General features: G+C 39.9%; 1 protein-coding gene across 3 annotated transcripts; it reads right to left on the minus strand.

The window, feature by feature from the left end:
- Window positions 1-1,181: 1,181 nt before the first annotated feature.
- LOC139946684 (proton-coupled folate transporter-like) lies at window positions 1,182-14,353 on the minus strand. 3 transcript variants are annotated; one of them, XM_071944539.1, is made up of 8 exons: window positions 13,941-14,353; window positions 10,977-12,009; window positions 9,950-10,081; window positions 8,393-8,476; window positions 7,372-7,528; window positions 6,583-6,646; window positions 4,191-5,812; window positions 1,182-3,554 (listed from the first exon to the last, which is right to left on the minus strand). In XM_071944539.1, the coding sequence occupies exons 2-7, from the start codon at window positions 11,968-11,970 to the stop codon at window positions 5,810-5,812; spliced, it is 1,434 nt and encodes a 477-aa protein (XP_071800640.1). In that variant the 5' UTR covers window positions 11,971-12,009; window positions 13,941-14,353; the 3' UTR covers window positions 1,182-3,554; window positions 4,191-5,809. The 3 variants fall into 3 exon arrangements, with proteins under 3 accessions (XP_071800640.1, XP_071800476.1, XP_071800559.1); XM_071944375.1 differs by having other exon boundaries at window positions 4,191-6,646; XM_071944458.1 differs by having other exon boundaries at window positions 1,182-6,646.
- Window positions 14,354-15,107: the final 754 nt, after the last annotated feature.

Genomic DNA, 15,107 nt, shown 5'->3' on the forward strand with positions numbered 1-15,107 from the left:
GAAGTTTAACCCCGGGGTTGGGGAGGTGTCTGCCGGGCCCAATGAAGAATCATAAAAATGTCTGGCGGTTGATACTTCCGTTTGTATTAAGAATATTGTTATTGGTTATTTCAACTTAGTTTTAGGCGGTTCTTCTAAAACCCGAGGGAGTGGGGTTGTCTGCCGGGCCCAATGCAGCAAAACTTTCGTCTGGCAGTTGATACTTTTATTAAGAATATTGTTATTGGCCTTTTCAACTTGGTTTCAGGTGGTTCATTTGACGTTTAACCCGGGGGGGGGGAGTTGTCTACCGGGCCCAATGCAGCCAAACTGTTGTCTGGCAGTTGATACTTGTATTAAGAATATTGTTATTGGTCATTTCAACTTGGTTTCAGGGGGTTCCTCTGATGTTTAACCCGGGGGGGGGGAGTTGTCTGCCGGGCCAAATGCAACAAAACTTTCGTCTGGCAGTTGATATCTGGCAGTTGATACTTGTATTAAGAATAATATTGTATTGGTCACATTTCAACTTGGTTTCAGTGGTTCCTCTGATGTTTAACCCGGGGAAGGGAGCTGTGTCTGCCGGGCCAAATGCAGCAAAACTTTCGTCTGGTGGTGATTGATACTGGACGTCAAAGAATAGTGTGTTTGGTCATTACTTGGTTTCAGGTGATTCCTTTGTTTAACCCGGGTAAGGGAGGTGTCTGCCGGGCAAAACATTTGTCCGGCGCCTGATAATGTCTTGTGTTAAGAATAGTGCAAAAGGCCTTGGTAATTTCAACTTGGTTTTAGGTCGTTCCTCCGATGTTGAACCCCGGGGGTGGGGGTGTCTGGTAGGCCCAATGCAGCCAAATTATGACTCAAGGGCCATAACTTAAATAGTATACACCTTTCAGCCGCAAAGCTGGTGTCGTTATTAAATTACGGGCTTAACGTTTGAAAGAATACCACCACGACGCGCGGTGTCGGCCGGGGGCGGAGCTCCAAAAGGGGGAGATTTTAGTATATTGTAAGAGGCTGTATCTCAGAAACGACATGGAGTATGGATTTAATTTTTGGTTTGTGTTCATTTTAGCCATAGTGGAACAGTTAACCAAAGTTTCATGTAAATCTGAGGTAATTTGACAACTGGTAATTTTCAACCCATAGGTTTGTACACTAAATATTTGCGGAAGGGGGTGTCTGGGAGGCCTAATGCAGCAGAAAATTTGTCTGGCGGTTGATTTTGTTTACTTAGTATCATGGTAATGACCATTTCCACTTGGTTTCATGTGGTACCTAGAATGTTTGATTCAGCCCATTATTTTGCCTCTTTGTTGGGGGTCCATGCGCCACATGCAGCGGGGGGTCCCCGGCAGACATCCATATCTGATTATGTCAGGTTATCCACTAAACGTTCCCGTCGTCAAATATTGGTACCTCGTTCCTTTAACCAAAGTGCTCTGGGCTGCCGGTCTAACAGGGATTTAAATTCTACATCCCCTTTTCCCAGAAAACCAAATAATAATTATTGTCGTTATTCTGAAGAACAGCTGACTACAGAATGTCTGAGAGAAAACTGACTAAGGAGGAATTAAGAAACAAAATGCTTGCATCTTCGTTACGTGTCGTGTTTGTTTTATGGTTTTATACTTCCCGAATGATTTGTCGTGGGCAGATCACATGAACCACAGACAGACGAACTACCCGCAGTGCATATATTATACCATGGAGGTACCTCCATGATAATACTCACATGGAGGTAGAAACCTCCATGATACTACCGTATATAGTAGTTTTACTACAGCAAACACTATTCACTGTACATGTACAATTTAATTGTCGTTCAGGCATCGACTCATATGACTTTGCACATGTATTAAACTTTAGGGCTACTAATTGTGTCACAATCACATGAATACCTAATAGTCAGTATGTTATAATTAACAATGATGTATTGTGTCTAAAAACAATTGATACAGTTTAATTAAAATTGTTTCTAAATAAAGGCCAACACAAATTACTTGTTCATAAAATTGATTTCTTTATTGCCAAACACAAATTCTTCACAGAACAGTGGCTATTAAAATGATCAAGTTTGTAAACAGGCTATAACAACGATACCCCACAATTAAAGCCTGAGCGACTAGTGAAATTTGCTTCTCAACTATTCGTGCCTCAAATAGTCGCAACTTCAACACACTAGTCATTTTTCATGCCCCAAAATGCATTGCGACGTATTATTTGCTGCAGGTGCAATAGAGTAAAACTCACACTGAAAGGATTTAAGGATTGTGTCACTTTATGTCTAGGGCTGGGCGACTAGTGCGACACAGTGTCAAACTTGTCGCACAGTCGAGATTATTAAAATCACTAGTCGTGTTGCGACTACTTTTTTTAATTCCTAATTGAATAATCGTGTACTACAAAAATAGTAACAACTTCCTGTTTGGTGAACTGTCTATTGTATCGCTCACGACTATTCATGGCAACATAATTTACTTACGAAACACAGTCAGTGACACCAGTGACAACCCTTCAATCCTCTAAGCACGAAATTTACCATATTGCCCCTGCGGCAAACAAGTCATGACTAGTGTCGTAGTCATGACTTTTTGAGGTGTGACTAGTCGAGTAGTAACTTACACTAGTGGCCCAGGCTTACTGATGTCTGGTTGTGTTTCATAGGTAAATTATGTTGTCATGAAAAGTCGTGACTGTGAGCGACACAATTTTTTCAGCAAGCAGGAATAGTCGCAACTATTTTAGTTGTTGTGGTGGCTCGATTTACGGAGTAGGTGAATAATGGCAGTCGCAACTCGACTAAGCAATAACTAGTTGCGATTTCGACATCAATCGTAGTGCGTACCACTAGTCGCCAATCACAGGCTTTCCCACAGCATTTAAAGTGCACAGGTATCACAGCAGTTATACACAATACTGTTTGTACTATGTACTTGTGTGAGCGGCTGAGCCTACGACCACTCTTCTACATTGTGGGGTGCAATGCTGTTTTCATCTGATTCTCTGTGTCTTAGATAGTTTATGGCAGTTGAAAGACCGTGTTGCTCATCTCGCCCAACTCTTCCACTTAGTTGTACATTTTCATCTTGGTGTTCAAAATAATGACAAACATCAACCCCAGTCCAAAAACATCGGTTGCTAAGAGTATGCACACAGTTCCCACAGTGTTAAAAAAGCTATGTAAACTCATCTTGAAAGTCAATCTCTGTATTGGTATGGTATGATACATGTCGACAATAAATTGTGATACAGTGGTGGAACTTTGCAGCAAAATGTAGAGTACAGTTCTTCACATACGTCTTTCTTGATTGACAGTTAATATGATGTTCCATCTTTTCCTTTTCTCTTGAGACTTCCTCTGCAAAACAGCAAAATATCTCTTCCACAATTATATACGCTTGAATCTTGATTCTGTCACAGATTTGTCTCTCTTGAATCAAGAACTCCATTCCTTAATTGCAGAGCAGTCGACTACCCATTCATCTGACAAGACGAGGCCTAAAAAGTATCAGTACTCCAAGGTGGGCATGCAGCAGTTCTCTAAAAGCAGACTCCTTTCCTGGAAAAGTGCCCTATCAGAAGAATGAAACAAATACAAATCATAGAATAAGTTCAGTGATTATATTGGGTCTCATTGTGCTAAACTTTTTCTGCATCAAGCTTAATGTAAAAGGTATATCTGTTTTGATTATTAATATTAAACCGTTGACCGGCGAGGGTTATGATCATCAATCAACCCAACTATAGCTGCAAACAAGTGTTAATTGCTTGTGCACAGAAGAAAAATGTAAGTTAAAAAAAAAAATGTCAGCCAATGAGCCATTTTCAAATCGAGGGATATGTATCTGTGTGCATTGAAGTGTTGGTGACTCGAGTCAGACAAATCCAATCTCACATAAAGCTGGGCTATGTTCGTTCCAAACCGAAACAAAACCAAGGAGTAGGCTCATACTTCCTTTGAATGCGAATGCGAAGTGGATTTTGGTGAGGCAATACTTTTACGAGCTGCCCTTCCATAAGACACAAGAAAATTGTGCTTCGCATGATGAAATAGCACTGCTCTTTAGCAGGAAGGTCTACCTACATAAATAACAACAAGTTTTGAAGTATTCAAACATGACAAACAATGACTACTTACAAATGTATGACTTTACGTTTTCTAATTCTATACAGATTCGATCAATATAAACAAGATTCTCTCCACTCACCACTTTGTGACACTGACAGTTACATAATGACTTGGGATCCATGACTTGCTCAGTTGCAAACGTTGGTCGTATGTGGTATCATGCTCTAGTTCCCTATAGTTTATTCACACCCGGACATCCTACCTCCATGGTCCAACTGCTGCCTGCATGCAGCAGACGAAGCACACGAGAACTGGCGGAGTTTATCGCAAAACCAGACCGTCCGCAGAGAGGGCACTAGCTGGTATATTTTGACATAGTCGTTCATTAATTGCCATCTAGATAGCAGATCAATATACCTTCGGCTCACTTGTTCATCTTTAGCATTCATAATCGTGAATATTTCCTATTTTCTTACGATTTTTCCTCCACGACAAACACGGAGCTGCCAATGCCGTGTAATCATAACATGAATGACCCCGGGGTCAACTAATATATTATGTTAATTTATTACAACGATCGCACGCTGATTGGTCCTACACAAAGCTGTAGAAGAAAACAATGAAAAAGTTAACACAGCGCTGCAGGATAGCTTGCAGAGTGTAGTCTAGATTTCGAGCCGTCCACGTAACTAAATCATACCGTGGCGGGCGTGCTTTGGCAATTCAACCGCGCGTAGTATACTATCCAGAATCAAGCACCATCGTCTTGGGCCAAGACTAGGAAAACCCCTGCAATCAGTTAGGGAAACTTCCTCTGTACACTGTAGTACAATACAAAAGTGTAAGGCCGCCAGGGCTAGGGAAAGACAAGCCAGTTCTGTAATGCCTGGTCTGTTTCTGGGGTCAACAGAGATGAAAGGCAGGGAAATAAACCACAGCCACTGTTATCAAGGTGTCATGGTGTATGGATAAGGCATTCAAACAAATGCTATGTTGGCGTAACCCGACCTACCCTAAAAATACGGCCGACCCTGGGAAAAAATTTAATGATGAAAATCTATTAAAGACATAAAAATAAAGTAAATGTCATAAAGAGTTTAAAAATATACTATTTGTTGTGTGTAGCCTTGTTTTCTTTTGTTATCATGTATACTACCGGTTTAAACAATTGAAAATATGTCATTTCCGTTGCTGGGAGGGGGGAAACCAAAATTAATCCCTATCTATCTACCCTGTTTTTTTTTTTTTTTTTTTTTTTTTTTTTTTTTTGGGGGGGGGGGCCTGTTACGCCAACATGACGGAGGTGCTGAACAACCTTACATTATAAGCAAGCAAAAAATCAGCTTCTAGAATTACCACACAGGCAACCTTTCAGCTGATGAGTGCCCCTTGTTTTGAAAACAATACCATCAACAACTTGGGGGAAAAATTTATAAAGTTTTGTGTGGTTGGCCATTTGTTTTTCTTTTCTATTCGCAACTTACAAAGTTGCACATCTGACATGCCCTTGTATTAATTTCAAATCTGTTTTTTTTTTCGACAATGGCGAGCATGTCAGTAGTAGTTGGGTGTTACATTTAGTGCAGTGGATTAGTATTCAGTGCTGGCGCCCGCTGGAAAAAAAAAGTTTTTTTATTGCTGTTCTTTTTTGAACAAGCTATTTAAACATTCAGAATACAGCTGTAGTTATTGCTCTTTTAATAAATGTTACCGGTACATGCTGGAAGCACCTGCCTTACAAAACAAAGGGTGTGGTCTTCACTGCAAGAAAGGTGAAAACATTGATACTGGATTACAAATTCTACCAAATTTGACAATTTACTGATGAATTGATGGCTGACACTCAAGACGAATCAGAAGCAGTTAAAGGGACTAGGCACTATTGGTATATATTACTCAAAATAATTGTTAGCATAAAAACTTACTTGGTAACAAGCAATGGGGAGCTGTTGATAGTATAAAACATTGTGAGAAATGGCTCCCTCTGAAGTAAAGTATAGTTTTTGAGAAAAATGTAATTTCTCATTCAAATAATAAAACACTTCAGACCTAAAGCCTTTTATTAGGTATCTGATAACACACAGATTTGTGCACCCAATGTTTTTTCTTCTTTCATTAATCTCTTGAACTTTGACAATTGATTCCAAAGGTTTGTTATTTTGTGCATTATGATTGGATACACCAAGTGAGAATACTGGTCTTTGACAATAACCAAACGTACAAAGTGCCTTTGATTGTCTTTACATCAAATTATTTACATGATTTTATCAGGGGTACGTTTTGGTTTATCCTGTTATAAATGTTGTTCTACTAAAGGCTGACAATAACAAAATGGTGGTCAATGTCTGTGGACAAAAGATCGTTTTGTACATGAAAAGAGATGACTATACGTGCTCAAGAAAGAGAATGTTGTAATTAATAATGTCCCTTTTTTATATTGGGGTAATACTTATTGAAGTGGAGTTTTGTATATAACTCATTGTTAGTAACCACGAAATGTAAATTATTCAAATAAAACAATGTTAGTTTACATGTATGTCAATGGGTTCAAGAGGCGTGTATTCGTTCCTCCGTGGCCAGAAGATCTGCAAAGCTCTGTAATGTGAAGGATACAAAACAAAATACACTGAATTTATAGCCAATCTATTTTTTTTTTAACCCACATAAATATTTCTGTATCACAGCAATAGTTTGTCCGTCCCTCAATTTGCAACACTCAGGTTTGGGGTCGCAAGGGGTGATTTTAAAGTTGGGCTGGAAAATGACCACTGCCATTCATTCTGCCGAACTTTTCCTACGCACCATGTGCACTGCTTGAGTTTTTAAATCTCTGACCACAAAAATATTTCACGCGCAAACTTGTTCGCATAAATTCACATTGGATTATTGTTACAAACGTAATAATCCCATCGTCACAACCCCCTCGTTGACGTCAACCGCCGCCGCCGGCTTAGGTGCAAGATGTGCAACGAACTGTTATGACCGACAAACCGTCTGTCCATCGAATAATGACTGTGTTTTGCAAACTTTCTTGATGAACACTTTGAGAGAAACAAAAGAAATATCAAAGAATTTAATCCAATACCCCCAGCTTATTTTAAAACAACTCCTTCAAGAGAGAGTCAAGACTTATAAATTCGCATTATTATCGTATTTTGTTGCAAATGAAGGATCTTTTATTTGACAAGGGATAACTTTCCGTTTCTTGCCACCACTTTTTTCACTCATTATCTCATTTGAGTATTAAATCCATTAATATTTTATTTCATAAGGAATGAAAAAGTTGTGACAGGATACGGAAACATTCCAAACTTTCTTACATTGTGATACCAGCAGGAACGCTACAGAATCCAGCATAGGCATAGAAGGTCAACGGTGGTAGAAAAGATACAGTTGCAGCATACAAACCGGACGCGACCTGGACGGATGTGAGGGTGGCTATGCTCTCAAGGCAGGCGACAATTGCAAACATTGCCCCTGCAAAAAAAAGTGACCACAAACAAAACAAAATCCTAAGTATTGTTTGCATTGATCGTGTAGAATAGCATTTTTTTTAATTGAAACCTCAATTTTGCTAGTAAGAAAGCATTTCCACAGTTTAGCTGCCGTAAACCAGGGAACACACAAGCGTTTAAGTGGCCGGCTGGGCATGAATCACCTCACATACGCGAGCTCGAACGTGAACGTCAGACAAAATATTTGTTGTAAAAATCTCACGTTTTAAGAATACGTGAAGTTAACATTTCTCCCGTCAGGTACGTACGTGCAGACGTCATACGTGAGAACGAAAGCCCAAAGTGGTGACGTCACCTAGAAACCGTACACCATTTTCCGACGTTCACATGCACGTTTTTGCTCGCGTAACGTGCAGCTAAACCTAACGTTCACGTGAACGTTACGCGAGCAAAAACGTGCATGTGAACGTCAGAAAATGGTGTACGGTATCTAGGTGACGTCACCACTTAGTAGGAAACGGAAGCTTTGTGCTGAATACTGCGTGGCCATTGTTTTAAAAAAAAAAAAGCCGAGAAACGCAAACAAGATGACAAAATCGAGGAGAGGCCATCGCGACAATCGAAAGATTATGGAGTGACGTGTGTGGGGGGTAAATGGACTCCCCTTTCTATAAAAATAATTTCGAGTCGTTTAACTGGACCGTTCTGGCGGCACACTCGCGTCCACACGAACAGTGGACGGTCAGGCGTTCCAATCCCAAAAATCCTATCTGTAGGGCCTAGGCGAAATGTCTATAGAATCCTCTAGTATTTAAACGGGATTCCTATATTGGATTCTTACAGATTGTTCGTCAGATTGCTTCTGACTTGAGACGCTCCTTCTTACCTGTTTCATCTGGATTTGTGATTTTAGATAGGACCGACATTGCAACGGGAATGGGGATACCCCGAAATAAACCAGCGCCGATTCCTGCAAGAGATCGAAAGCTTGTTAATCAAATCATAAGAACAAAATGTTATGCACAGCTACATGAATATTTCAAGACTGGTAGCAAAATAAGATATCAAGAATCATGAACAACGATACCGCCAAAACATGCCGTTTGACAAAAAACAAAACAATTTAACTTCCTTCACTGCAAAAACGTTGGTCAAATCATTTGTTGGGCAAAGTAACTTCAACAATTATTGGTCGATAATTGCCCAACAAAACCAATAATTGGTGTTGGACAAACATTTTGTTTGCCAATTTTTTGTTTAAAAAGTGGAACAAAATTTGGGCAAGTGTTGGGCAAATAATTCGTAATCTGAATTTATCATAACTGTTGGTTACACTTTTGCTTATTTATTGGAGCAACTTTTTTGGTAATTTTAGTTAATTTCGATTGTTGGTTAAAATGATGCACAGTAATTGGTCAAAATCATCCGATCATGCGCACTACGATCAAACAGTTGCCCAAAAGTTGGGCAAGGTATGAAAAAACAACGATATTTTCCAACATGGCGAGTGGAGGAGTGGCTGTGACGAGCGGGGTTTTCCAGTAGATATAGATCAAATTTGAAGGTTAGTTTTTAACTAAATATGAAGTTGTGTTTTCTATTCAGTCGTACATAGTCGTGACAGTTGCAGAGGGAGCAACAAAGTGACACTACTGTTGAATTAGTTTCAGTTTTTAGTTTCAGTTTTATCATGCCATTATGTGCAACGCCGGTTGTGGCATGTATGCGTGTGCTTGCGCTGCAACTGTCACGACTGTGTACAACAACTGAACATGAAACAAACTGTATTTAGTTGAAAACTAACCTTCCAAAGCATCTACAAACCACTGAGCACCCTCTCGATTTTGAGAGAGATGCCAAGGCCTTGGAAGGTCACAGCTCACCACCGTTTGCCATCGTGGAAAATATTTTCTACGCCTGCTTGTATGACGTATCACAGAAGAAACTGTAAATCAAAGGGTTAAATACATTCACCATTTGTTGGATAACACCGAAAAGGGTTAAATCATTAATAAAATCATCGCCCAATAAGTGGGTTATTGATAATTTATTAAATACCCAGAAAATGGGTAAACAAAAAATTACCCAACTGTTGGTTACCAAAATATACCCAACTATTGATGAGGAAATATTACCCAATTATTTGGCAATCAGAGTGCCTAACTTTGATGGGTAATATTTTGCCCAAAAGTTGGAGGAGTTCACTATTCGCCCTTAATTGGGTAAAAAGTTGGGCATTTTTTTACCCAATTTGTTTACAGTAGTGTTCAAAATAATTTCGACTGTTGCTCAGACTAAAAATCCCTGACTGTCCATTTATTTAACACTGTGTATACAAAATAATCGTTTGGACTTGTACTCCCCTCCCAATCCCATTTGTTCAGCTTTTCGATGCGCATTTTAGCTTCCTGGCCTCCTCTTTGGACGAACGAACCATTCTTACCTATAAAGAAGACCAGCGAAGACTGAGCGACGGCTACACTAATCAGAGCTAAGAACATGCTTAGGCAGCCAATCTGTATGAGCCAGTAATCGCCAAGACACAACGAGAAGAGCTTTGTGCCGACCAACATGCCTGTAAACGAACGTATACAAAAAAAATACACTTTTGATTTCTGTTTGCATAGATTTTCACATTTTGAGTTCCCACGGATGGATAGTTTTATATTAACGTCTACACTAAATTATAACAAGCAGAGGCCTTCCAGGGGAAGGCAAAAGTATTTTTTTTTTTAATCTGCCGTCAAAAAAAGATGTGCCCTCCAAACCTTTATTTTTTACGTTACACAGTCATTTAAAATTGTAGTGAAAAGTAAAACAAAAGATGGCAAGTAAAAGAAATACTTTGAGACGTTTCCAAAGGGATCTAATTTTACCATTTTCATTTAAGTCTCTGATATTAACACTTCTGTCAGACAGCCTGTCAGTTAAAGTGACAGAAACACGTTTTTTTGAATACTACTAATTATTTTGTAACAAAATACCATCCGATGCAACAGAAGAGACAAACATAGAAATGACGAAGTCTTAAAGGAACACGTTGCCTTGGATCGGCCGAGTTGGTCTTTGAAAAGCGTTTGTAACCGTTTGTTATAAAATGCATATGATTAGAAAGATATTTTAAAAGTAGAATATAATGATTCACACAAGTATCACTCGAAATTGCGTGGTTTTCCTTTAACCTCGTCGATAAACACGGTCGGCCATTTATGGGAGTCAAATCTTTGACTCCCATAATTGGCCGACCGTGTTAGTTCGCAAAGTAAAAGGAAAACCACGCAATTTCGAGGCAGATGTGTGCGGATCATTGTATTCTACTTTTTAAACATCTTTTTAACCATATGCATTTTATAACAAGCGGTTACAAACGCTTTCCAAAGACCAACTCGACCGATCCAAGGCAACGTGTTCCTTTAACCCAAAATGCATAGATTTTTACTACAATAGCTTGCTGAGGAAACTATACTTACCAAAGGACATACTTAACAAGGACAAAGAAGCAGCAAAGCCAGCCGTAGCTGGAGACCAGCAGAATGGTTGTGCAGTGCCGTACAGTACGAGGAGCGACGCAAGTCCAAACACCGCCACCAAATTCGTAAAGATCAAGAAATTAAGGAGCAATAGCTGCCACCTACGGCCGTTCTCATTAAATGCTATTAGTTTCTTGATGCTCCTCCCTATGTCCAAGAATCCCATACGGCCCGCTTGACTTCCCTTTTCCATCGTCTCAATCAAAACTCGAGGAATTGTGATGTACAGAATCAGAATGATATTGACTCCAAATGCGATGTATAGTGGGAGTAGGTAGCCGTAGTAACTAATGAGATACCCCTCACCTAGTTGCCCTACCCCAGCCAGAAAATAAGTCAGCATCTTGGCTATTACGATTCGGAATGTCCTCTGTTTGACGGTGGTGCAGTCAGTTAAGTAGGACATGCATCCCGAGAACATCAGTGCGAATCCCCCCGTCACACCCTGAAAGACTTCTCCTGCGAGGAAAACCTCCAAAGGCAGGCTGAAATAAATGGTGAGACAATACACAACCTCCTGTAGAATAAGACCGACGATGGGAACAGCCATGCAGAATTTTCTGCCGACTCTATCGCTGATAGTCCCGTAAATAGGCGTGGTTATGATGGATGGTATCCCTGATGCACCGCTTAGATACAACAGCCATAGCGATACCTCGGACTGGATCTGGGCGTCCAATGGGTCAGCAGTGCTATTCGGGGCGCCGCACTCGGTGACATTGGCAATGTCAGTGACGTTGTGCGACTCGCGAATCCGGTCTTTGATGTAAAGAGGTCGTATCAGGCCCAAAACTATGATAGCTATCATGGAAAATGAAATGACTGGTTCCACTGTTATCCATCTTGCCTGGGCCCGCTGGCGATTTGTTAATGACGACTTAAGGAGGACGCTGGTAACTTCAACATACTCTCCGACCTCATTTATTTCACTCATTTTGATGTAGTATTGACCTAAATTGTTGTAAGAAAACCCCTGAAAGAAGAGCAGAACAAAACGTAAACCATTACAATGAGTTCGAACGTGATGCATAGATTGACAATGACTCCAAAAATGATTTACCACGAATACTATTTTGATGAGAAGCACTGCAACCTGATGGTACATTTATAACTAATTTAAGAAAATATTCCTACGCATTTCGCTGCAAACGAATGAATATCGGTTTGTACGAAATATATATTTTTGTTTTGATAATCAGTTTTGAAAAATGAAAAGTTAATAACTTACTATTTTGAAGACCAAGGTATAAACTTGAATCAAGTTTTCTTTTTTAATCTATAAACTAAGTAGACTATATTTAATCGAACGTTTGCGGGCCATACACTTTAGCCTTGTGTCAAGACTAGGCTGATGTCAATAAGAGCATGAGACTCACCCAGCATTGGTAACACTCCCATCACGCTATACAAGACTGTTATCTGTCCCAAATATTTGCACATTATGATTGTACTATAATATTTGTTGATATTAATTTACATACAAATATATTAAAATATATGTGTCCAATGCATGGTATTGTTGCTGTTGTTGTTGTTGTTGTTGTTGTTGTTGTTGTAGTTGTAGTTGTAGTTGTTGTTGTTGTTGTTGTAGCTGTTGCAGTTGCTGTTGCTGTTGCTGTTGCTGTTGCTGTTGCTGTTGTTGTTGTTGTTGTTGTTGTTGTTGTTGTTGTTGTTGTTGTTGTTGTTGTTGTTGTTGTTGTTGTTGTTGTTGTTGTTGTTGTTGTTGTTGTTGTTGTTGTTGTTGTTGTTTTAATTTTTTGAGTCGATCTTTGTTTCCATTAGGCCTATAGGTCTATACATAAAAAGTTAAATAAAAATGTATCAATTCCGGGGGATGATCCTATGTGCACTGAGTCCAATAAGTGGGTGGACTCGATTATCATGAGTCAACCCTAATTTGACGCTTAGTTTTAACATGGAGGAATTCCTTTATGGTTTCAAAATGAACACTATAAGAGAACCATAAACGAATCTGTACAATAGTGCACAATGATCTATTAGCACAAGCTGTAGTGACAGACCCCCCCCCCCCAAAAAAAAAAAAAAAAAAAAAAAAAAAAGGTCCACATAGATGCAGTGTGGCTAGCTTTGTGCCTTTGGAACTGCATGCTATATATGTCTTTGACCAACTCTCTCTGTGGTATATTTTTGTTTATGCACAATCATATGTAGGTCTATTTTCTTCCTTTAGATTATGGCAAAACTGAGCTTTCCAAGGTCGGACCTGCCACGGCAACACACACACAGTCATGCATGCAGCGAGAGGGACCTGTTTGAATTGGTCTCTGTTACTCTATGGTTGCACCATAGAGTAAGCACAGGGCCCAAATTCATAGAGCTGCTTAGTACAAAAATTTGCTTAGCATGAAATTTCTTCCTTGATAAAAACAGGATTACCAACCAAATTTCCACGTGATTTTCAGGATAAGCAAACAACAGCTGAATACCAGTAACAAGCAATATGCAACAAATGGAAATTTGGTTGGTAATCCTGTTTTTTATCAAGGAAGAAATTTCGTGCAAAGCAAATCTGCGTGCTTAGCAGCTCTATGAAATTGGGCCCTGATCTGTCCTTACTCAATGGTTGCACTGTCCGTTGTTGTCAGCAAATACTGATTTCAGTGACACATTTTGTGCATGTTTCCCCATGATGTTTCGTATGGGTTGCTAACTTCTCAATGTATTGCCAGGATAAACCGATTTTGTACACACATGCTGGCCAAACATCAGAGTTTGTGTCCTGCCCCCTCCCCCTGTAACTGAGAAACACTGTCCCATGCATTGACGACACACCCCCATCAGGACGTGTGGCATGATCCAACTTAGGATATCCTGACTTATCCATAGCTGATCAAGACAATGGCAAAGACAATGGAACATTATCATAAAATTATGTCAACGTACCTCTTTTCACCAGTGTTTTAAGCAGCCACTGCAACCATGCACTGGGTCGATCTCCCTCTTACATGTCATATGATGAGTTGTCCTGCTAGCCATCATAATCAAATTGACAGCCAAATCCTTATGAAGTGCATTGTTGTTTAATAATCAATTATGACTACCGTAGACTTGTGAACAAGTCTGCAAATTCTCCAACGCGATATGTAGCGTTTCCTCCCCTCTCGCAACTATACTCATCAGCGCTGCTCTTGCTACTACGCCACTGATCAGCAAAATGGAGAGACCAGATTAATCGCGTGAGACCAGACTAATCGCGTGAGAGCCGTACACCACGACAAACGTTAATGAACAACCCGTCACTATGTCCGATGACCGATTGTGTTGTTGCAGTCGCAGTCCATTATGAAACCATTATGAACCGTTGCGTGACTTTGCAAAACTGTTCTTTATGTGTTTAGAACTAGTCTGTTGTTGATAAACAAACCGCCTTGGTTGGCAGAGACACGTCCAGACTGCCAAATGTTGTTTACAACAAAAATCAACACAATGGTTGAATACTTTTTTTTGTAACATTGTTAACAAACACTAGTGTAGTGATCTGGTTTTTTTTTTTTGCTTTGCATTATGGCTTTCCATTTTATTTCTACCTCCATGGTAGTAGCATATGAAGGGTAAAAACGGGACAGCTTATAAAATGTTTGGAACCAAGGCTATAAACTTTAAGTTGTTATTGTCTTAACGTAGCTCAGTTTCAGATGGTTGCAGGGGAGGAATTTTACTCCTCCACATTTTCAGTCTGCATCTGAGCTTCTGGACGGTTTCTCTGTCACAGTGTCGGTGGAAAGCGAAACTTCCTTGAATGAGGATGTCCAAAGCATGAGGATGAAAAAATCAAGGCACTATCATCCACAGCCGCATCTTTATAGCCGTAGTCACTCTGAAGCAAACCCCACCCCTCCCCTAACTGTGAGAGATAATGAGGGGGAATTTTAAGCGTGATGGAAAGGGTGGGGGTCTCGTATGTATGCCTACTTCCAGTATCAATATAAACCATATTTACTCCCAGTAAACACGACTCTATGATTCTACCTCAGTGCGAATGTGTAGATCTCCGTTATGACATTTTTTTATAATGTTGGTTTGTTTGTTGTCCGCCGTACCGTCGTGGCA

Source organism: Asterias amurensis, chromosome 1 (genome assembly GCF_032118995.1).
Source record: "Asterias amurensis chromosome 1, ASM3211899v1".
Lineage (NCBI taxonomy): Eukaryota > Metazoa > Echinodermata > Asteroidea > Forcipulatida > Asteriidae > Asterias > Asterias amurensis.

Coding starts and splice junctions, on each gene's coding strand:
- LOC139946684 (XM_071944375.1), bottom strand. CDS start 11,970: ATGAGTGAAATAAATGAGGTCGGAGAGTATGTTGAAGTTACCAGCGTC. Junction 10,082..10,976: donor CTTGTTAAGTATGTCCTTTG/GTAAGTATAGTT, acceptor GTTCGTTTACAG/GCATGTTGGTCGGCACAAAG. Junction 7,529..8,392: donor CACAAATCCAGATGAAACAG/GTAAGAAGGAGC, acceptor TTTTTTTTGCAG/GGGCAATGTTTGCAATTGTC.